Source organism: Chrysemys picta, chromosome 5 (genome assembly GCF_011386835.1).
Source record: "Chrysemys picta bellii isolate R12L10 chromosome 5, ASM1138683v2, whole genome shotgun sequence".
Taxonomy (NCBI): Eukaryota; Metazoa; Chordata; order Testudines; family Emydidae; genus Chrysemys; species Chrysemys picta.
The window spans coordinates 55,828,640-55,853,090 of record NC_088795.1 but is presented as its reverse complement, the minus strand read 5'-3'; the positions used below and the strand labels follow the sequence as shown (position 1 = coordinate 55,853,090).

General features: G+C 40.3%; 1 protein-coding gene across 3 annotated transcripts in view; it reads right to left on the bottom strand.

The window, feature by feature from the left end:
- Nucleotides 1-24,451, bottom strand: part of HHIP (hedgehog interacting protein) — a 96,480-nt gene that overhangs the window by 58,051 nt on the left and 13,978 nt on the right. For all 3 annotated transcript variants that reach the window (XM_065596435.1, XM_005284295.4, XM_005284294.4), the window contains exons 3-4: nt 21,594-21,750; nt 20,546-20,747 (exon numbers count right to left, since the gene is read on the bottom strand). In XM_065596435.1, the coding sequence (XP_065452507.1) occupies nt 20,546-20,747; nt 21,594-21,750 (359 nt within the window). The remainder of the gene's footprint in view (nt 1-20,545; nt 20,748-21,593; nt 21,751-24,451) is intronic.

Sequence of the window (24,451 nt, the reverse complement as noted above, 5' to 3'; positions counted from 1 at the left end):
AGGATGATGAGCTTACTTATATTATGGTCCCTTTCATTTAGTGGCTCAACCACACTTATTTCTTGAATCAACTCATATATTTAACTCAGGACCCATGTCAAGAACAATGTCCCCCTTTCTGTGCTCTAGAACAAGCTATTGTAAGAAGTAATTGTCTGTGGTATCAAAAAGTTGTTTTTCTAAACACTGACCCAATGTGATGCTCAGTTAATTTAAAAAGATGTAAAATCCATATGAAACACCTGTTTACACTTCCTTGAGTTGGTAGAGAATATACGGCTTGATTTTTAAAGTAATGCATATGCAGTTTTGCAAGAGCAAATATTGTATGTACAAAAATCAAGTTGTGTATGCAAAGGGTCAGTTAAACATCTTCCTGGGTACTTGTGTTCAAATTTGATTTCTGCATGAACCTGGGAATATGAATGTCCCATAACAATTGAAAATCAGGCTCATACATTTCTCAATTGTTTTGAGACTCATAAAATATCAAAGCTCTTTGAGATGAGATAAAGAAATAACAGTAGCCTTAATTTAGAATCTCCTTGAATGTGCTGGTCCCTTTAGTGGTATTTTAAACTTACATTTGTGTTTAGTAAACATAGCTGGAAGATTGTAAATTGATGTTTTCATGACCAGCAGGAAATAGAAGTAGACACTCCCTACAATTGAGATCAGTCTAAAATGTACAGTAATAGGCATGCCAAATAATAAGTATTGGTAGACCAGGAACCTGAGGAAAACATACTTTCACTAGTATAATAATGAACTTCACTAGTATAATAAACTGTATAGCAATTTTAAAAATCAGAATGGCATACACTGTATCTTTGAGGTGGATACCTTGCTTTCCTCAACTCATAAACATGTCACTTGTAAGAATGTACACAATTTTGCTGACCCTTCTGCTTTTGTCTTGTTTTTGTTTTTGTCTTTTCTCATTTTGAAAATCTAGCTCACCATAAAAGAATTCTCAGTGAAACAAGATTGCAGGGAAATACTATATCTATATATTTCTTACATCAAGACAGTATAAGGCAGCTACAATTATTGCATCCTATAACTTCAACAGTAATTGTCTATATTAGATTGAACTTCTTTAGTACTTTAAATCCAATAATTATTCTTTAGTACAATTTTCAGTTAAATTTATTAAAGTCAAGTATTGATACTTGAGCAGAGTTGTACTCTTTTGTCCATGTTACCAAAGTAGACTAAAAATAATTTCTAAAAATAGACTGTGCTAATGACACACAAATCAATTAATTTGTGTATTTGCAATTTGCCAGAAGTATTTTACTCAAATAAAACATTAAATGTATTTGACTCTTTTCTTTCCTCTGCTACTATAAGAACCAAGAAAGTAGGAATTTGTTTAACTGTGTGCCTCCATTTATTCTGACCATGATCTTGGAGAAACATTAATTTGACTTAATCCAATCCAAAGATCTTTTCAAAAAGGCAGTGCAATTAGAACAGCAGCGTTTGTAGAAGTTCTAAGTGAAAATGATAAGGTTTCCAAAAATAGATACTGGAACAGAGTAGCATGGTGTATACCTCCAATAAACTAAACAGGAATCCTAATTCCAAATGTTTGTAATCTAGCACAGAATCATGTAGTTGAGAATAGCATTTAAGCATGGGAGGGACCTAACTTTTTTCAAATGGAAGTGTAAGCATTGCGCAGCACAGGCTGGGAAGCATCTGTTTTTCAGGCAAAAGTGGTATTATAGCACAGGTCGCACTAGAAGAAGAAGCAGTAGCAGCAGCAGCAGCAGCACAGTAAATAAAGTTCTAAATTAGGAGTCAGGAGAAGGAGGTCTTGGTCCCAGCTCTGCCAAAGTGACACTCTGAACGACCTTTGACTTAAAACTCTGGTCTGTGAGGTTTTTTTCTGCATGGCAGGGTATTGTTAAGTGCAAAATGTTAATTCTCTAGCCAAACTAATGTACTTTTAGAACCCACTTTGAAATCTGGTGCTGCATTTCCATAGCTGTTTAATGGCAGAAAACCGTCCTTTATGCTGTATACAATACTGTATATCAGATGTTTTCCTTCAGTTTTCTGTGAACATATATATACACTCTAGTGTTTTGGACAAATTGTAAAACCTGAGAAAATTAAATAAATCAAAGGCAGCACTGAGGTTTCCAGTCCATCACTAGTAAATGTTCAGTGTATGGCAATGGATACAGTATGGGTAATACATACAAATAGAAACAGTCTCATATGTAAAGTTATTCCTTTCCTTATAACAGTGCAGGCTGGTCTCTTAAAAAGTGAGTATTTGTTTTATGAAAAAGGAAAGGATCCTTCAGGTTTCATTACAGATCATTCTAAACACTCCATGAACTACTAATAATTCTCACTTTGCCACAACTGATGGCAGTGCTGTTTTTTGTAGGGGACCTTGTTGGATTTTTTGTTTAGAGGCATTCATATAGAGTGATTCAGGATACACAGAGTTTAGGATGTTACAACTAATGAAGTTGGTGTTCAACTAATTACCTGGCTGTGGTGTTCCATTAAAATGCTTGTTGCTGAGTATTCAGATTGAAAATACCTGTAAAATTTGGCATAGTATATACTCAGATATCTAATAGAAGGACCATCTAAATTATCTTGAACACTGAAATTTCATCTAAGTCTTTTATATGCTATATGTGCAAAATAATTAGAATGTATTGTTTCTAAAGGAAAATTGTTCCATACCATTAGTTTATTATTGTTCTTTAAGTAAGTCAAATATTTACTAGAATAAAAGCAAAACTTCTTGAAGTTGTACATTACACAGTATTACCCTGCAATATTGTACTATAGCAAAGTCGGCAGCTCTGGAAGTTTCCGGGACGGAATTTAATTTTGTTATATTTAATTTTAATTATTTAAAAAAAAAAGTATTAGTATTAAAAAGATAGCCACACAAAATAAAGTACCAAAAAGTCTTAGGGCTTTATCCAGCTGAAAATATCTGTGGGCTTCTCAGTCCCAGAAACCTTGGAAAGCCCCGGATGCTGGCTGTGCAACAGGCTGATTTTTTTTCAAGGAAAAGGAAAGGCTAGTGGGTGGAGGGAGAGCCACAGAGACTGCTTTCTACTAGACAGGGCCTTAATACTGCAATTACATATCGATTTTTCTGCTTGTTTCAAACTTTTGACATGGCCTTTGGGGATATTTGTCTACAGAACAGGATTTTACATTGTTTCAATTATCAGCTTCTTAATTATCCATGAGTAATTTTGTTGACAATCTTTTATGATTTTGTATAATCTCCTGGGTGGCTTCTTAAGCTCCATTTCAGGTTTATGACTTGTTTACACACACACTTTAGTAGAGATCTTCAGTTTACAGAAAAGAGTCTGCTGATCTCTCCCTCTCCCAACTGAGAAATCACTGAAACAACACTAACTGCTTCAATAATCGCATATCGCAGGTCCAATTATGGGGGAGAAATGGCTTCAGTGGAAGCTGCCAACTTTTTTTTTTTTTTTTTTGCATTGCCTTTACTATAATCCTAAATGTAATTTCTTTTGCCAGACCTTTAAAGTGTTCAAGGTTTAGTCTATGCATTAGCATACCTAAACATTGCCTGACACCGGACGAAGAGTGTCAGTTTTGTACAGCCACATCTTCAACAATGCTCCTAGGATGCATACAATATTATATAATTCATATTCCATCTGCACATCCAAACTTTAAAAGAACGGTAAGCATTTTCTGTAAAGAAAAGTTCAAAATGATTATCATACAGACATTTAACTTTCTTCTATAATTCACACCCTTAAAAATTGAGGAGGGAGGGAAAAGAGTAGAAGATGGGCATTTTAGTAAATCAAATACAGCCCATCAACCCAAAAGAATATTAATATTGCTACTACAAATTAGTTTGTCTTGGCTAAGCCAAGTCTCTTTTACACAGCAGTCTATACTGTGAATGCCACAAAATTTATTAACATTTACACTCTGTGTGGAAGAATAAGGTTGGCTAATATGGAAACCATATTGATGTTCAGTGTTGTAGTATCTAATGCTCTTTCCTGGTGATGCTTCACAGCACAAGGGGCCTGATCCAAGGCCTGTTAAAGTCAATGAAAAGACTACTACTGATTTCAGTGGATTTTGGATGAGGCAGTAGTAGAACAGTTACCATTGCTATTTTTTATCTTAAAAGAACTTTCAGTTCTATAGTAGGTCTGTTGGGACCCTAAAATGCACAAAACATCCCCTACAGGAGTTACATTTCCCTGAGAGTAGTGTGTTGTGTATATAGTACAGGCCCGGAAAAGGAAACATATGTCTGTTTGTACTTAGTTACTATGATGACTGGTGTGTTATAAGTACCTAGATAAGTAGATTCAGTGACCTAATCTTCAGAGATTAGATGAGGTCTCTGCACTGTGACAACAGACCACCCTGATACTAAACTAAAAAGTATCTACAGTAGTTCTTGGGTACTGTATGTTTGTGTTCAGTATGGTAAATTCATATGATCTGAAAAAAAGTCTCCCGGGGATTTTTTTTCTGACATTATCTTTTAAAAGTTCTTTTTAAAGTCCTGTAAATCCTGCTGGCCACCCCAGAATATAAATATGAGACCTAAGAGTTATCAAAAAGTCTAAAGATGGTAGGGGCAGGCAAGTGGCAGTTTCCTTATATCAAATTATATAAAATAAAGTTTTTAAAAAGCAAAATGACCTGGCACTTGACTGCCACTCACCTGGGCCCATGTGGTTGGATCTATTGCTTTGTTGGAATTTCTTATATCTGTGATAACCTGAATAATGCATCTGGATTGTCACAATGATCAAGAAATTGGCTGGTGTGATTTCAAGGCCAGCATTTTTAGAATGGCAAAAACAGAACAGTCCCCTCCCCCACCCTTAGTTAGGGCATTCAGTTCAGAACTAATAATTGTTTTGCTAGTATTTAAAAAAATCTTTGAAATTCAACTTCAGAAACTGTAATTCAGTGCCAGTGAATATAGATCAAGGTTTTGAAAAATATCTACTGTAAATTAAAAACAAATGTGTAAAAGTATGTTTCAGTGCTCTGTCCCACAGATCATATATTCCATTCCTCAAATTAAATCTAAGTGAATATTGGTTTATTGATTTATGGAATTATTTCTTTAAAAACTATGGAAATATGAGAATCCAGGCAGACACTTACAGTTGGTGAACAAAAATAAATGTCAGCTACTCAGTACTTTCATCATTTTCTTGGAGTTATTTTTATTTTAATTTTCTTCAGTAAGATCATGAATTAGCTGTTTATTTTTTTAAAAATTAAGATTATACATACACCATGAAATTAGAGCTAGATCACCCTCTCAAATTTTAACTGCAAAGGGGATAAAATCCATGGAAAAATTGATGAGACGACCAATAATCTGTCAGAGGAAGGGAGTTTTGTGAAGTGGGGCTCCATTGGTGATTGTGGAAGAGGGGAGTTGGAGCTAGAGGAAAGCTGCTCTTTTGGGATCATGGGGGACTAGCAGAAGGAATTAATGTTGATGTGGTCAGCATTAATTCTCAAGATTTAAAGGGCTCTGCACCTTTAAATACTTTTAGAGAACTGAGATATGACCCGTTTTGTGAGTAGGGTTGCAAAAAGCATATGGCACCTAAGAGTCATGCTGCCATGGTGGATATGAGGAGGTGCTTGGGGAAATATTTTGGAAATTGGGGCACTTTGTGTGAGTGTGCTGGTCATTCATGGATACCCTGAGATCTTCAAGACCTTCACATGGATTTTGGGATGTCTGGGATCAGAGGAAGGGGAGGAGCACGTATCTTCCACCCTCAGTGGGCTGTCAAATCCCGACCCACTAGAGGAAATCATATGTTCAAAATTCTGTTGCCTCAAGGCCACAGAGTTTTCTACCTCACTTTGTCTCCTTGCTGCCTTTTTGTGCAGGATAACATGATCTGCCTGTTAGGCTTCAGAAAAAAGCAATAGTTTCCTTTTAATTAGAAAATTGCCATGTTATTCACTGGTTTTGATCTCTTCTAAATAACACATTTGGTTTTAACAAATGACATGGGAGAGGAAGATGGCCTTTTACATTTTTAAAATTGCTAAATGTTCAAAAAGGATTTGTACACATAACAAAATTAAAACAGGGATTATCTAGCACTGTGTGTGGGATACAGCTATAATCTATACAGTGCATGGAAAAGAAGCTGGCACACTCGGTTGTACTACACACATCTCAGTAATAACAGGGTATAAGGCATACAATTTCAAGGAACACCCACAATGAAAATTATTCTTTCCAAACAGAGAATTGTTTTGGAATAAGTTAGGTTAATTGGCACCATGGGATTCCTCTCAAGGAAACACAGAACATTAAAATCTATACATGTGCATGTAAAATGATAAAGTATTATCTTCTTTCCCCTCTCAGTTCCTCAAGTCTAGAAGACATTGCCCAAAATCAACAGAAACTACAGTATAATGTTTTGTTGATTGAAATTTCTTTAGCATAAACAGACAATTCCTCATCTGCTTGGCTTACAACCTGAAAGTCATTGCAGTGCCCCACAACTGCTAGCTTAAGTTATGGTTATCTACTTCAATCTCATAAAAAAATGCTCTAGAACATTTAGGCATATGCTACCCATATTTATAAGGATAATGATTTTACGTGCAAACAACATTGCTTTATGATGGTAAGATGCAAGCCTCCTTAAAAGAACTATTGTGTATCCTTATTTAGGATCAGAATTGTGATCAGTAAAAGGTCAATGGGAGAAGCAGGTACATTTAATTTTCCATACAAGGTGTTCTATTAAGACTGATTACACATTTCAGTCCTCTGAATCCAGTTACATTTTCTTAAACCCTCAGAAAAATGTTATTACCCTCTCTAAGCTCACCACCTTATAAAAATCCCATCTACCTTTTAATGCACAATGCTTAGGCTCCATAGTGGTTACTGAGCAGCACGTGTAGACTTTACAGCTAGAAATAAGGCTGCTAGAAGCTGGAACTGAACAACAGGGAATGAATCACAGGATAAATTGCCCTGTTCTGTTTACTCTCTCTGAAGCATCTCGCACCAGCCACTGTCTGAAGACAGGATACTGGGCTAGATGGACCACTGGTCTAACCCAGCATGGCCACTCTTATGTTCTTATGTCCCGTGCCTAATTAAGGAGGGAGGATATTTTATTTGTGTTCAAGGTTTTCATAAAACAGTGACATTCTTTTTGTTTTATATTTAAAATTGTCCTTATTTTTGGAATGGGCTACTTGTGCCTCCTAGGCTCCACTTCTTTCCTAAATTTCTGTCCAAATTCTGGCAAGGCATTCAAAAGTGCAGGCTGTCTTTACATTGCGATTCCCAGTGTGCAGGTCAAAGAGGGGGCGTGGCCACAGAAATGTGTATCGTGCTCAAAGCCTGCCTGCCTGCTCCCATCCTGACCTCCTGAATTACTGACAATCCCATGTGATTCGAAGAAGTAACTTTGTTTCAGCCCCGTGATGGAGTTTGTCAGCCTGCACCTGCCAGGGAGTGTTTCTATTACTTCCATCCCAGTAGTCTGTTAGTGGATTGATGAGGCACAACAATAGTGCTTTGGGTGGTTTTTGTGTAGGCACAAAGTAGGACCTGGAAAGGGAGTCAGGTGTAGTAATAGAACCCAATCTGTCCCCTACCACAGCCAAGACACTCCTATTTCCAATTGATGCATTTCAGAGAACCAAAACAGTAATCCATCATGAATCACTGTCATATGCTAGTAGTCAATTTTATTCCCCTCGAGGCTATGCACACATCTTACAGAGGTTTTAACATGGTTCCTGTGGTGAGAATGTAGAAGCAAGGTGGCAGCTAAAACATAGACTCCAGGTGGTATGAATTGTGGAATGAAACAAAACAAAACACCTACATTGCTGGCTCTGAAGCAGAAATCCTGCACAACTGGCATACGTGGATAGCACTGCATGTTTGTATTTCACAGCATAGCATTATTATTTTAGGGGACTACATGAATCCCCCTGCATGTGGACAACAGCCTGGTCTCTCAGGAGGAGAGAGTTCCACTTCCCCCAGGAAAAGCCCACAGAGTGATGGTGCTGAGTTGTAGACCCATGAAATTGGAAGGGGGAGGAGGCTCAGGTGGCTCTTCCAGTCCCCACTCCCTTTCCAAATCCTGCAGAGGAACACAGCCCTCTTGCTGTGGAAAACTTCCACCCCTAGGGAAGGGAGATTCTAGGGATAGTGGTTGTAGCCACCAGAATCATGGCTTTTGCAGGAACCAGTAAAGTCAGGTGGCAAAGTGGCAGCAAGCTCATTTGTGCCGATTCCCTTGCCTCCTACAGCTCTTGGCTGTAACCATGGGTTAATACACAAAACCCACATTTTTCCTGGGGGAAAATGAAGGGGGGCGGCAACCTCCTTTCCCCAATGCAGGAATTCACAGGAAATTCCTTGCTTTGAAACTTGGAATTTCCTCTCTTCTATATGAGTTATTCCTATAAAAGAGAGGGTGAGGGGCTTAGTGATATTTGTATGTGAAAATCAGTGTGAATTCTGTCCAGGTGTCATTTGCCTCTGTCAGTAGCAGAATGCCCATTGATATCACTGGGAAACGTGTGCATTGGTTGAGGTCAGAAAATGGCCCATATGCCTGATTAAAAAACAAGCACACATATTTATACCACTGTTCAATGGTGTATATGAAGAGCTTTGGGCAAACGTATATCTGAGCACAGAAGTCATAGAATAACAAATAATCTGATTTTACTCATAAACAGACTGATTATAAAATACTTTATCGTGTTATCTTATTTTTTTCAATAGTACCCATTCTCCTAGTGGCTACGAGGCTCCTTAGATTCTTTATAAGTAGTCATAGTATTCTATCTTTTGATTTAAGAGCTATAGATAATACAACATCTTATGCAAAAATACTTTGGATGTCTCAGAGCAATCAAGGAGATGATGCAGTAAATTTGTGGATGAAATTGATTTTATTAAAAAATTGTATTTGTTTTCAAGTTTTAATTAAACTTGGTCAAATGCTTTGTCAGTTATTTGATTATAGTGTAGGCCTATAATATAATGGAAGTGGCAGCAATTGCTCTAATTAAGGTTGAATAACAGGTTCCATTTCATACCTCATTTTAAATTGTTTGTAACATCTTAAAATTTTCCCGAGTTGGGTTTCTGCCCCAGGCTGAGTTTTTCCAGAGTTTGAGCAAAACTCTTCAGCTACTTTGAGCACAAAGATAATGGGGGGAGAGGGCGGAGGGAACCCACCACCAATACCCAGTATTCTTATAATAAATAACTGTAATGTTTTTTTGAATAGCCCTATTGCCAATTCAGCTGAGAGATGAAAGCTAAAGTTTGGAATGGAAATAGCCCTCATATTGTCAGATGCAAAAGGGGTTAAAAAAGGAGTTGTGTGTACTTTGTAGAGTGCATTCAGGGCTCAAAATATGCCACCTCAGGCAACGATTTAGCGAAGCATTCAAGCACATGCTTAAGTCCTAGCACTTTCTTAAAGTTCAGAATTTACTTAAGTGCTTTGCTGAATCGGGACCATAACCTTCAATTCTCAAGATGATTTACTCATCAGGCATAGTCAAAATAATTGAAGGTACATTTGCATCTTCAATTCAGTGTAACAACTGCAAATACATACCTTGTATGTAAAGTTTTAGAGATATCTTGCACAATATTATATTTTATTATTTGAGTAATCATGTAGTTATACTCTATCCTCTTGGTGTCTTTAAAAGTTTCACATGCTAACCCTGCAGTCGTGTTGAAAGTTGTTTGTGGAGGCAAGGAACTCATTTCATGAGTGTCCAGCCACCCTGAGCAGCTCTGGAATATTTGGGGCATTTGACTCCCAGCCTTATAGATAGCCTAATTAATACCTGCTAGTCCCCTTTAATGTACTTGTAGTGAACAAAAAGAACAGGAGTACTTGTGGCACCTTAGAGACTAACATTTATTTGAGCATAAGCTTTCGTGGGCTACAGCCCACTTCATCAGGTGCATAGAATGGAACATATAGTAAGAAGATATATATATATATATATACATACAGAGAACATGAAAAGGTGGACGTTCTGATACCAACTCTAAGAGGCTAATTAATTAAGATGAGCTATTATCAGCAGGAGGGGGGAAAAAACTTTTGTAGTGATAATCAAGATGGCCCATTCCAGACAGTTGACAAGAAGGTGTGAGGATACTTAACATGGGGAAATAGATTCAATTTGTGTAATGACCCAGCCACTCCCAGTCTCTATTCAAACCCAAGTTAATGTATCTAGTTTGCAAATTAATTCTAGTTCAGCAGTTTCTCGTTGGAGCCTGTTTTTGAAGCTTTTCTGGTGCCACAAGTACTCCTGTTCTTTTTGCGGCTATAGACTAACCCGGCTGCTACTCTGAAACCTTGTATTGAACAGTTAAGCTGTTAGGGTATATCTAGACTTTAAGTGTTCATAAGAAGTGATTCAATAATTTAAATGGAGCATGTGTACTTAAAACAATTAAAGTGACATTTACATTTGTATTCACTGTAACAACTTCAGAAAAGTATTGACCATTAAAATAATTACAAGGAACTTTATAAGAATATCACACTTCAAAAACTCTGAAATCATAAGTATGTAAAGATAGTCTTACTGGGTAATTTGATGGTTTAAAGAAATGAAGACGCATATGTGGTTTAAAATTTATGGAAACTTTCTATTAAAATTTAAGCCATTGTGACAAGGAAAAAAGATTCATAGCCGGGGGATGGAGCAGAAGGTGTCTGAGATCATGGCGTCTAGCTCATATATTCTTAACAGCCTATCATCAGCATCATTTCACTGACATATGTTTTCTCTTTTGGGGTTTTCTTTTTTTTCTTAGAGGCCTCAAAGGCTTTGCCCTATTATTCTGGTGTTTTCATTAGTTTTCCTAATAAAAGATTATTATGTGTTTTGTTTTATTTTAAAGTTGATCTCCATACAATATAACTTGGTGTGATAACGCCGCAAAGGCAGTTTTAAGCATACCCATTTCACTCAGATTTCTACTTCAGACACTTTGGGTGAAATTGAATTGCTTGGCTTATAATGCAGTCCTGTTGCTGATTCTATAACTCAATAGTGAATATATATATATATATTAAAGCCTCTAGTACCAAATGCTACAATAAAATAAAAATGATTTAGCAACAATTAATGGCTGAGGCCCACCCTTGCCCTGCCTCGCACCTTTGCTGAGGCCACACCCCCACTCACTCCAGTCCCCCTTCCCTCTGTCACTTGCTCTCCCCCACCCTCACTCACTTTCACTGGGCTGGGGCAGGGGTTTGGGATGTGAGAGGGGGTGCGGGCTCTGGTGTCAGCGTGGAGATGAGTGGTTCGGGGTGCAGGAGGGGGGCTCTGGGCTGGGGCCAAGGGGTTTGGAGTGCAGGAGTGTGTTCAGGGCTGGGGCAGGAGGTTGAGATGTGGGACGGGGTGCAGGCTGTGGCTGGGGGTGTGGGCTCTGGGGTGTGGCCGGGGATGAGGGGCTTGGGGTGGAGGAGGAGGCTCAGGGCTGGAGTATGGGGTTGGCGTGCGGGAGGGTGTGCGGTGTGCAGGCTACAGGAGGGAGTTTGGGTGTGTGTGTGGGGCGGGGGTTCTGACCTGGGGCAGGAGGTTGGGGTGTGGGGTCTGGGAGGGAGTTAAGGTATGTGAGGGGGTTCTGACCTGGGGCAGGGGGTTTGAGGTGCGGGCTCTGGCCGGGTAGCGCTTGCCTCAGGTGGCTCCCAGACTGCAGTGTAGCAGGGCTAAGGCAGATTCCCTGCCTGCTCTGGCTTCGCATTGCTCCCGGAAGTGGCCAGTATGTCTGGCCCCTAGGTGGAGGCACAGTCAGGCGGCTCTGCATGGTGCGCACAGCCTGCACACACAGGCAATGTCCCCGCAGCTCCCATTGGCCGCCATTTCCAGCCAGTTGGGACAGCACATGGAGCTTCCCTGATCACCCCTGTGTCTAAGGGACGGACATGGTGACCACTTCCGGGGAGCTGCGCAGAGCCAGAGCAGGCAGGGAGTCTGCCTTAGCCCCCTGATGCTGCCAACCAGACTTTTAACGTCCCGGTCTCCGGTGCTGACCGGAGATACCAGGGTCTCTTTTCAATGGGGTATTCCGATTGAAAACCGGACACCTGGCAACCCTACTTGAGCTCCCTGTTGATGCAGTGGCAAAAAATGGCTAATGAGGTCCTTGGATGCAGTGAGTAGGGGAGTAGGGAGGTGATTTTACTTCTGTATATGGCACTGGTGAGACTGATACTGGAATACTGTGCACAGTTCTGGTGTCCATTTTAGAAAAGATGTTGAAAAATTGGAGAGGGCTCAAAGAAGAGCCATGAAAATAATTTGAGTGCTGGAGAAAATGTCTTACAGTGAGAGACTTAAAGAGTTCAATCTGTCTAGCTTATCAAAAAAAAAAAAAGATTGATTATAGTGTAAAAATATCTTCATGAGGAGATGAAGCTGTATAAGAATCTTCATGGGGAGGAACTAACGGGTTCTTTTAATCTTATGGAGAAAGAAACAATGGCTGGAATCTGAAGCCAGAGAAATTCAAATTAGAAATAAGGCACCAATTTTTAACAGTGAGGGTGATTAACCACTGGAACAAATTGAAATGATGGATTGATTTGTCACCTCTTGATATCTTAATATCTAGACTGGATGCCTTTCTGAAAGATATGCATTAGTCAAATACAAGTTATTAGGCTCAAAACAGAGCTAACTGGGTGAAAATCAGTGGCCTGTGATATGCAAGATGTCAGAGTAGATGATCAGTAGTTAAAAAATCTTAAAACAAACTATGCCGTGAAAATCAATCCAAGACAAAAATCAGAAAACGTGTTTTCTTGGTAAATTTTGTCCTTGTTATAGAACTTGGAAGGAACACATGTAGAATACTGCTTTGTAACTCAAAAACAATTTTATTAGGCCAAAAATGGGGCTGAAAATCAGGGGAACAAGATATCAGAGTCTATGTGATAGGCTACTCTTGCCACCAAGTCCCTTGGTTGCCCCTTGACACAAGCACTACCCACTGGAGGCTCCCCATAATAGATATCGTGGTTGGGTAGAGGCTGGGAGAGCCAAGGAGTTCCCGCTCTGTGGCCAGAATGAAATGTGCCTGAAAAATACTGAAGGGTAGCCAGCTTCTGCAGTAAGCCCCATCCAGGGCTTCCAAAGACAAGAAGAGGGGATGGCCAATTTAGGAAATACTATGGTAGCAGGACATATCTGCCAGCCATGCTGCCAGTGAAGATTAGTGGTTGAGAGATGTGCAGAGACAAGTTGGGCACATGCTTCTGGCCAGGGTCCCCAGGGTCTGGACTTTCTTTCCCCATGAATGCTGGGTCTCTGTGTATTTGAGAAGTCTTCCTTAACGTCCAGGCCATCCTCACTTGAGAAGACAGGTTTAGGCAGTATGTCTTTGGGCTGTGATGAAATATTTCCTCAGCCTTAATGTGCTTATGCTAACATAATGTGTACATTATGTACATATGAGTGTATATAATATCCCTCTTTTCTTTTGATTAAAACCCTGAGAATTAACTCCCCTCACTCAACAAACTTGACTGTATTGTGCCATCAATTTTTAAGCAGAAATGCCCATTGACTGCAGTGAAGCTTAAAAATTAAAAATCTTCAGGGGGACAACTATGAAAAAATACATGAGATCATCCCATTTGTGTGTTGAGGCTAGCTGCTTCACAGAAGGGGAAATGGGCACTGTCAGCAAACTCCACTATGTGCAGGGCCGGCTCCAGGCACCAGCCCACCAAGCATGGGCTTGGAGCAGCACCTGGAGGGGGGGCAGCACGGCGCTCCGGCTGAGAGCGGGGCCGCGACTGGGCTCGCCGCCCTCCCCACGGCGCTCCGGCCGGCCAGGGAGAGTGGAGCCCCGGCCGGCTCGTCGCCCTCCCCCCGGTGCCCCGGGGGGGGGAGCGGAAGGGGGGGCGCCTGGATTTTTTGCCTGGGGCAGCAAAAAAGCCAGAGCCGGCCCTGACTATGTGGATCACCAAGCAGATCAGAGGAGCAAAAACACCTCTGCACTCTGTACCACTGGCAGTGTGGCTCATTCCCTGACAATATAGTCATTGGCTTCACCATAGCAGTGCATTGTTTCTCTGTTCATGGATCTGACCACCAATGCCATAGTCAGGGACTTAATACCAGTCAGACCACCACTAATGTTCATGGCTATTTGCTTTTTGTACAAGGGGACCATACCACCTATGGGGGCTTCCTCCTCTTCATCCCAGTGACAGATATGGCAATTTCCTGCAATATCTTTGAGAGATAGTATTGAATTAAGTTCAACTAGCTTTGCAGTCCATTGTCCGCTGTGCTATTCCTTGGTATATAGACAGGCCCTCAGTCTTTCAGATATAAATACAAATTAAACAGAATTTTTTTGAACTGCTGTTTTCAGGGAGGTTAAACCTTGGTTGTAAAAATAAAATGTAACACACACAGCCTAACCCAGTACATTTTCATCAAAAAGTGAAAATATTGTTTCTTAGTTACACCAAACCCAAAATGGGCGGCCGGGGGGGGGGGGGGTATGAAGGGAGGAAGGAAATTGTCAACAGTTCTTATTCATTTCAGAGGGAAATCTTCCCTCTTATTAATTTCAGAGGGAAATCATCAAATCTACATGCACAGGTAACTGGATGAAAGTGTTCTACCAGAGGTCAGGTTAGATTATCTAATGGTTGTTTCTTTAAAATCTATGAATCTATGAAAATGATGGGAAAACTGAGAAAATAGCTTTTTTGGTATTTTGAGAAAAAAAATGGCCAAAATGTCACCTTTAGAAAAACAAACAAACAAAAAAATTTGTTAGCCTCTAAGGTGCCACAAGTGCTCCTGTTCTTTTTGCGAATACAGACTAACACGGCTGCTACTCTGAAATCTGCCATTTAGAAAAACACTGCACCTAAACATTTTGGGCATGATTCTGATCTCTCATTACTAAAACTCCATTGACTTCACAATAGTTACTCTTGAATTTACACCGCTGTAAGGAGAGAATCAGGCTCATTGTAACAAAAATGTACACAGACAGTTTCCATTAGTGTTACATTAGTGAGAATTAAACATGTTTAACCCCCTTTTGTATTGTAAAGAGAAGAGATCTCTTATTCAGACAGCCCACACACAGCTACAACAGACCTGAGCCATTCATGGTCAATTATGTCAGTAATCTGCATACTAATGTCCTGAAGCACTAATTAGCAAAATATGCAGACTGTAAAGATTCTGGAGAAATAGCTCTGCATTTAAAAAAAACTGAAACAGGGATTATGTTAACATGAACTAGATACCTTTTTGATTGTGCCAGCAGGGTCTACACAGGGCAGTTAAAGTGCAACATGTTAGAGCCTTTTACAAATTGCTCCTCTCCAGAGCGTTTTGCCAGAATCAGATATTATTATCCCCGGTATTATTTTTCTATGTGAACGGTGTCTGTAGTTGCCACAGGAATGTTATGTGACTGTGAATGGGAAGGAAGGTGATTAGTGTGATTGGGAATGAGAAGGGAGGTGGCCCACAGGATGTTCTATTATAATGATATACACTGTAAAAATGTTTGAGAACTCCTGTTTTAAAATAATCATTAGGGAATATTTGGTTTTATTTGTTCACTTTTACTTTTTCAAGTTATTGGGTGTTTTATATAACTATTAGCGCAGTTAAGCTGCGTGTACTCATTTTCAGCATTCTCCTGCCTTCCTCTCCCCACCTATCAGCTAGTGTTCTGCTTCCAGCTACTTCTCCTTCCTTCTTCCTATGCAGAATGCAAAAAGGCCTCCATCCATTCAAGCTCCCCACCCACTAGAAGGCACTAGAACACCCATCATTCCCTCTAACTGGACTGTTTTTGTAGGGTTACCATATTTCAGCGAGCAAAAAAGAGGACGGGAGGAGCCCCGCCCTAGCCCCGCCCCTGCCCCTCCCACTTCCCGCCCCCCCCGACCTCCCAACCCTCCCCCCGTTCCTTGTCCCCTGACTACCCCCTCCTGGGACCCCTGCCCCTAACTGCCCCCCAGGACTATCTAAGCCTCCCTGCCTCTTGTCCCCTGACTGCCCCAACCTTTATCCACACCCCCACCCCCAGACAGACCCCTGGGACTCCCACGCCCCATCCAACCACTCCCCACCCACTGACAGCCCCCCCCCAGAACTCCCAACCCATCTAAACCCCTCTGCTCCCTGTCCCCTGACTGCTCCGATCCCTCTCCGCACTCCTGCCCCCTGACAGCCCCCCCCAGAACTCCCAACCCATCTAAACCCCTCTGCTCCCTGTCCCCTGACTGCTCCGATCCCTCTCCGCACTCCTGCCCCCTGACAGCCCCCCCCAGAACTCCCAACCCATCTAAACCCCTCTGCTCCCTGTCCCCTGACTGCTCCGATCCCTCTCTGCACTCCTGCCCCCTGACAGCCCCCCCCAGAACTCCCAACCCATCTAAACCCCTCTGCTCCCTGTCCCCTGACTGCTCCGATCCCTCTCTCCACTCCTGCCCCCTGACAGCTCCCCCCCAGAACTCCCAGCCCCCTACCCCCCCCCCCCCCGCTCCTTGTCCCCTAACTGCCCCCTCCTAAGACCCCCCCCCAACTGCCCCCCAGGACCCTACCCCCTACCTGTACCCTGACTGCCCAAAACTTTCTCCACTGCCCCCAAAAAGCCCCCCCTGTTTCTTGACCTCCACCTCCAGAACCTTCCTGCCCCCTGACCTCCTTACCCTGCTGCTCAGAACAGAGTGTTGGGCTCTGTGCAGCCGAGCCGGACACGTGGCTGAGCTCCCGAGCACAATAAAACCCGGTCTGGCCCTGCACAACAAAACCCGGTCTGGCCCTGCACAGTGCTGCCGGACTGGGCTGCAAAGGAGCTGCCTGCTCAGAATGCAGGGCGGATCCGGCTCCTCTACAGCTGCTCCCGAGTCCAGCCCGGGACTTCCCTGCAGCCCTCCCAGCCACTCTCTGCTAATCCCGGACATTGTGAGAGCTTTGCAAATTCCCCCCGGACGCTATTTTTAGCACACAAAAGGAGGACATGTCCGGGGAAATCCGGACGTATGGTAACCCTAGTTTTTGGCTTCTTGCTTGTCTTTCCTTTGCTCCCAGTCTTCCAGCTAAATTAGCACTACTATCATCTAGGAATTAACTGAAATTATTTAATGGTCTGATTTGCACTGGCTAAATAGTGGGCTAAAGTACTTATTTGGACAAATTCTGCTTTCCATTGACATTAATTGAATTGTACTAGTATTAACCAAGAGGAGAATTTGTTCCATTGTGTGCAATATGTAGGCACAAAGAGCTAAGTCTGGGTTTGTGCTTTAGAATTGGCTATTCATTGCTTACCTTTTTAAAAACTTTTAATTTAGCTTATTAAAGATATGTGTCTCGACATTAGACAATAACTAACTGCTGCAGTATTTCTAGGACATATGCAAACACATGCTGGCCCATAATGTTTTGCTATAATTCCCAGTAACAACTTTTGCCTTAATGTGATATATGCCATCATGTGCCAGCAATGCCCCTCTGCCATGTACATTGGCCAAACTGGACAGTCTCTATGTAAAAGAATAAATGGACACAAATCAGACATCAGGAATGGTAACATACAAAAGCCAGTAGGAGAACACTTCAATCTCTCTGGACATTCTATAACAGACTTAAAAGCAGCCATACTACAACAAAAAAAGACTTAAACGAGAAACTGCAGAACTAAAATTCATTTGCAAATTTAACACCATTAATTTGGGCTTGAATAGAGATTGGGAGTGGCTGGCTCACTACAAAAGCAACTTTCCCTCTCTTGGTATTGACACCTCCTCCTCAATTATTGGGAGTGGACCACATCCAAACTGATTGAATTGGCCCTGTCAGCACTGGTTCTCCACTTGTAAGGTAACTCCCTTTGCTTCATGTGTCAGTATAATAATGCCTGCATCTGTAATTTTCACACCATGCATCTGAAGAAGTGGGGTTTTTTACCCACAAAAGCTTATGCCCAAATAAATTTGTTAGTCTTTAAGGTGCCACTGGACTCCTCGTTGTTTTTTTGCTTGGGACGGTTCCTGTGTGAACCAAGTGAAGTATGTGTGTGTATACAGTATATATGAGAAAAGAGATGTATAGGAGTGCTTGTGTGAGTATTCACAACACATGGTTTGGTGATATCCATGTGATAAACTGCAGAACCATGTCATAAATTGTAGTTATCATGTACATTTGACTGCCTCACATGTATTTACTTCACCACTCATCAATAATGCAGCCATCCCAAACTCAGACTTATAAACACTTTGCCAAGATTTGAAATATCAGGAGTCTAAAGTTAGTCTCTCTAAATCTGTATTTATATGCCTAAATAAGTGGGCTAATTTTCAAAGTGCTGAACACTTAGCAACTTCCATTAATTTTAGTGGGAGCTGCTGGGTGCTCAGCACTTCTTGAAAACCAAGCCACTTATTCGGGTGCCTCAATATAGACCCAGGGGAGATTACCCCAATTTTGAAAATTGTGCTTTGTCTAGTACAGGGGTGGCCAACCTGTGGCTCCAGAGCCACATGCAGCTCTTCAGAAGTTAATATGCGGCTCCTTGTGTAGGCACCGATTCCGGGGCTGGAGCTACAGGCACCAACTTTCCAATGAGCCAGGGGGTGCTCACTGCTCAACCCCTGGCTCTGCCACAGGCCCTGCCCTCATTCCACCCCTTCCTGCCTCCTCCCCCTCCCCTGCTGTGCCCTCATTCCTCTCCCCTCTCCCCCAGAGCTTCCTGCATGCCGCGAAACAGCTGATCAGGAGGTGTGAGGAGGTGCTGATTGGTGGGGTGCTGATGGGTGGGAGAGGGTGGCGGGAGCTGCTGGGGGGCTGCTGATGTATGACTGTGGCTCTTTGGCAATGTACATTGGTAAATTCTGGCTCCTTCTCAGGCTCAGGTGAGCCACCCCTGGTCTAGAATATCTTTGTTAATAGTAACTAGGCCTTTATATTATGCCCATCACCATGATGTAAAGACACTCAGAACACCATATCACACCAGAACATGATCCTTTTATATTTGTTGTCTATTTTGTCTTTTGTCTTAGAGCTCAATAGCTGAAGGCGATTCACATAGGCACTAAGGCAAGAGTTCAATAAATCATAAAATCATAGAAATTAGTTCTTTGTTTGAAAGAAACTACTGTATTTTGCATTTATTCCTGTGTTTCAAAACAAACCCAAAATTATCCAAACACCCTCTCAGAAAGGTCTATCTGAAACCAGCCTGTTGGCGTTGTATCTGATGCACAAAAGGCCTATTTATCATGTAATAAATACTTTAGATCAACATAGCTCATTTTTATTTTTATATTTTCATTTCACTGAAGCAAGTCCATGACTTATTTCAGCTAAGGAGGCTTTTTATGAAGTTAGATTGCAGTTATTTGATGCAAAGCCTGGTTACAAAGCTTAATTCCAATTTTACATATCACATAGTAGGATTTCAGATGAGTTATCAGCATAAACATTTACATGATAAGTAAATACTGGAATAAAATATAGATGGGTTCTGACTAAAATATCACCTGGTAGCCTTTGGATTCTCTTAAGTTTACTTATCCCATCATGTTATTGTCGTATCTAGAAGTACTGCCTTGAAAACCATCATCTCCAGGAATAATAATGTCACATCATTGCCCAATCATCAGGGCCCCATTCCAGCTCCCATTAAAGTCAATAGTAGTCTTTGTGCACAGTGCTTTCTTAAGAGCTTCATCATTAGAAAAATTCGCTAATCTGTAGGCATGCGTTTAGAGGTGCAATAACATTTTTTAGGGTACAGGTTGTGTGCTGCACATTTTTAGATTATACCACAGACAATGGGCAGTTTTTGTAGTTCTCAGGGATTGAAGGAAGGGGGAGGGAAAGCACAGCTCCCCCTATGCTAAAAAACACAGGACAGCTCCCCCTCCTTCTTGGATGGTGTGGTGAGAGCTCCCCCTTCTGTATGCTTCTATAATAACCACTGGTAATACCAAAAGATTCAAGTGGGAATAATTCCTTAAATGGCTCAAGGCTGCTCCCACGGAAGTCAATGCCAAAGTTTGGCAAACTTCAGTAGTAGCATAATCAGGCCTAAATGATGTAAATGTGCAGATAACTTTGTGATCCTGGTGCTGTACATCCTCCGCTACATTCAAGGGGAGGAAACAATAAAAGCACAGAGAAAATTATGAATACAGTTCTTATAATCATGTCTTTTCCCTTTACTTTACCAAAGAAAGCAGACTCTTTCATTATGCTCCCTTTCCTTATCAGTTGGAACTCTACTATATTTCATATTTGCTCCTTATCTTCTGTTTAGAATATTTTTTCTTTACATTAAAATATTTTCCTGAAAAAAATTGCTGATGCTCTCCATGGTTTTGATTTTAAATGAATAGCACATACAGGGAGGGTAATAAATAATTAGATTAAAATATAAGTAGATGTTGAGAGAGAAATAAAAAAGAATTCCAACCTTTATTCCACTTTGAACAAGCTTGTGTATGTCCAAAAACGGTTCCTTAATTATGTCTCCTTCAGGAGTGAAAATCTTCACATATCCTTCCTTCTCAAGGATAAAGAGACGATGTGATCCATCCCCACAGTGCACTGCACCAACAGGCTGCCTCAAACCACTCACAATCTCCTGAATACAGAAGCAGTTGTGCTTGTGCTTTCTAAAGAAATGAAAGAAAAACAGTGAGACTTTATTATTATTATTATTATTATTATTATTATTATTTATTTTGCAATAGATACAGTTCACAGAACTTTCACTTAACATTGCCCCTGAGAACTACAATACAAGTTTCCTAAAGTGGTATTACAAGGATAATTCTAAAGGCCATATTCTGTCCTCAGGTGCACTGTGGCCACTCCTATTGAAGTAAATGAGAGTAACCTGTGTACATCCAAGAGCAAAATTTGGCTTTATATAGCTGGGAGTTAAAGTAAAGTAGCCTGCGATCTGAGAGCGAGGCGAGGGACAGCAAAATTCACAGAAAGGAAAGTAAAATTTTTATAGGCAAATTCTCTCCTAAAGTAAGCATTGCAAATCCCAATGACTTCAGAATTTGATAAAATTTGCCTTAATTTGGAGCAGTCTACTTAAATAACATAATCCAATTCATTCAATTGTGGAAATAATAATAATAATAATAATAGTGGAAAATGTACAAGAGAAAAAAATGCCATGTGCATAAAAACAGATTTGCTAATAAATTATTGTAGAGAGAACTTCTATACTGCTGTAAACTATTAGTAATAAATTTCAGATCAAAATGACACACATGAAATACATATGAATCACAGAGAAGCCTGGCTCATAATACTCTGTTAGTTACTTACATATCAAAAGTATCTAAGCTAATGTGATTAAAAAAAAGGCACTTAAACAGCAGCAGAAGAAAATAACATCTGGAGGACACAGCTGCTGAGCATAAGCACAGACTGAGCTGATTCACTGTGAAAACCACAAAGATTTGTCAGTTTTTTTAGATTAAACAGCATTTATCTTTATGAACCTGCTGATCTCTTCCACTTTGTCATATTCTTCCATCTGGTCCAAATAGTTAGAAGCTGGGCCTCGCACTTGTTTTCTTGGAAAATCTGGAAAGCACAAGCCACCATCTTTTCTTGCATAGTAAAAGCAAAACTCATCAGCTGTAGTTTGGAGAAACCCTTAAAAATGTAAAAGAGCATAAAAGTGTTTAGTGTATTGCCAAGGCTGCAGGTTTTGTGCCTTCAACCTAATGTTCAAATGGGTTATATTCTGAGTGGAAAAATAAGCACTTTAAACAAAGTTCTGTCTTTAAACACAGATAGATGGAGTAATACCTTTTGTGGCTTACTCTTCTCTATTTCTATCACCCATTATTTGCAATGTGATTAAACAGGAAAAAAACAACTATGTTAAAATAATACTAAGGGTCAGTCATAAAAATGTGAGAAAAAATTCAGTTAAGGTGGCCATGCACCTGTTGAAGTCAGCAGACCCCCACTAATGAAGGACAATGTGTTGTAAAGCTCAAGCTATTGCAGCCTTAACTTTTTCTTGCTGTTTTGGTTTATAGCTGACCCTTAGCATTATTATTTTAACAACATTATATTACAGAGTATTGGTTTTCATTTTGTTTTTATGTTGCTAACTGCCATTCAAATAAATGATGGTACTTTCCATTGATTTATGAAAGGGTGTAAAAACTTCATATCAATATCTTAAAAACTTCATGAAGCATTGGCACCAAAAGACAGGCAGTATAAATGGTGCATGAGTAGTTGTCTCAAAAAGAGAGGACTAAGGATAAAACAGAACTTCATTTATATTCAGGTATCTTTACAGCTCTGTGGTTAGTACTCTGCATTAGCACAGGAGAACCTGAGGTTCAATATCACAGACTAGTTCTTCACTCTCCAGCACCTAAGAAGAGGGAGTGCCTCATCCTGCTCTGTAGCTATACCTGTAGCCTATCTAAAGCAAGTGTGTATGGGTTCTGTAAACTGTCTTTAGCTGAAAGGAGTTCTTTAGGTTTGGGGTTATTTAAAGAAGGAGTCTGAAAACCAGAAGGAAAAAAAAAAAGAAATAGAGATCTATGAGAAAGAACAGTGCTGCTGTTGACTTTTTAATACATTCTAATAACAGCAAGACTATTACTTTCTACCCATAGACCTATTTCTAGTAAGTTTCACCCATTTTTAATCCTCTTTATCAAACTCATATGTAAACCAGAAGGCAGAATTTGGCCCATTATATCTAGTGTGTGGGGTTTCGAATAAAATCAGCAAAGTAGTCTGGTTTAGAACATCTTTAAGTTCCCTTTGCACTGCCAGAACAATGCAAAAGGAGACCTTGCATGGGTCAGGATTTGGGCCATGGTATATATAGAATTAATAATGATGCAGTACATAGCATAAAAGTTTTATTGCTACTCAGTTGGGATCATCAGCATAACTCTAGTATAACTTCACCATTTGTAAGTAATGCAGTTATCCCAAACTTATGTCAATAAAACTTTTGGACTTCAACTCACAATCATGTATTCTTCTCATATGAATCCTCCTTTAATAAATAAATATCCCGGTCGTTCCAAATAATGGGCCAAATTCTGCCTTTGGGTAATAGAAAATAAAATTTGGAACACGTGATTGTGTGTTGTGGTATGAAGGTTTCATTGGCATGAATTTGGAGATTCAGCAAATAGCAGCTGCTAGTGGCTGTTTCTAATTTATAGGAACTAGCACAAGAAATGCATGAGAAAATAAGATACATAATTTTCATATGGAATAAGTGAAGATTAATTGTGACATAAACATGGAACAGTATTCCAAGTCTCTGTAGATGTCAAGCTAGACCCAAAACCAATCCAGAATCTTGATGTTGAATTATTTGACTTCAGAGGGCACGACCGAGCTCTTAGTACTTTCTTTCTCTACATACAACAGACAATCAAGCTAAGTGCAATGGACATTTGGAGCTGTAGAATTACTACATGCTCAATATGCCATTTTTATTAAGGACACATTTCTTTGTTCTGAAATTTTGTCTTCAATAAGAATAAATGGGAGTATGTGTGGATCACACTCTTTAGCCAGTATATGTTCATTTCTAATAACAGTCAGATGCAAACTCATTTAACCAATGCCATATGGAATGTTCTTTACTTATACATAAAGTGATTGACTTTATGCCTGTAGCTATTTGTATCACGAAGTATTTTAGCATGTAAGTAAGTATGAAATGTACTGAACTTGTTTTTGCCATTCAACAAGCCCATTCCTTTTTCATATTCTGTAACTCTGTTTTTAAAAACTGAGGGTTGAACTGAACTCTGAAACTCTACAGTGTCAATGGATGAACTTGCTAAGTTGTCAAAAAGAGATGGTGCCTCTATAAGGACAACTCCAATTGTGCATAATGGGTGGTATTTTGAAAAGTGCTCAGAGTTGGTCTAACTACTTCCATGGAAATTAATGGAGTTAGGCCAACTCTGAGCACTTTTCAAAATCCCACCCTGTATATGTTCCATCCAATTAAGGTCAATTTATCTTTGGATGTCTGTGCAATTCCCATTGACTTCAACGGGAGTCTGGCATATGCATAAAAAGGCAGAACTTGGCCCTTAAGTATTATTCTGCCATGTAATAAGAAAGCATTTACTTAAAAAAATTTGCTGCCATATATTACATATACTAGATCAGATATGCAAACTGTCTCAATAAAGAAATATTTACATTATATAAGGGGTCAAAATCCTACAGTTTTTACTCTATTCTTAGTAAAGTACAGCTGCTACTGACTTCTCTGGGGGTTATGCCTAAGGGCTGTAAAGCGTGGCCCTCTTAATTTCTGTATCTCTTGCTATGTTTTTAAAGAACCTTACAG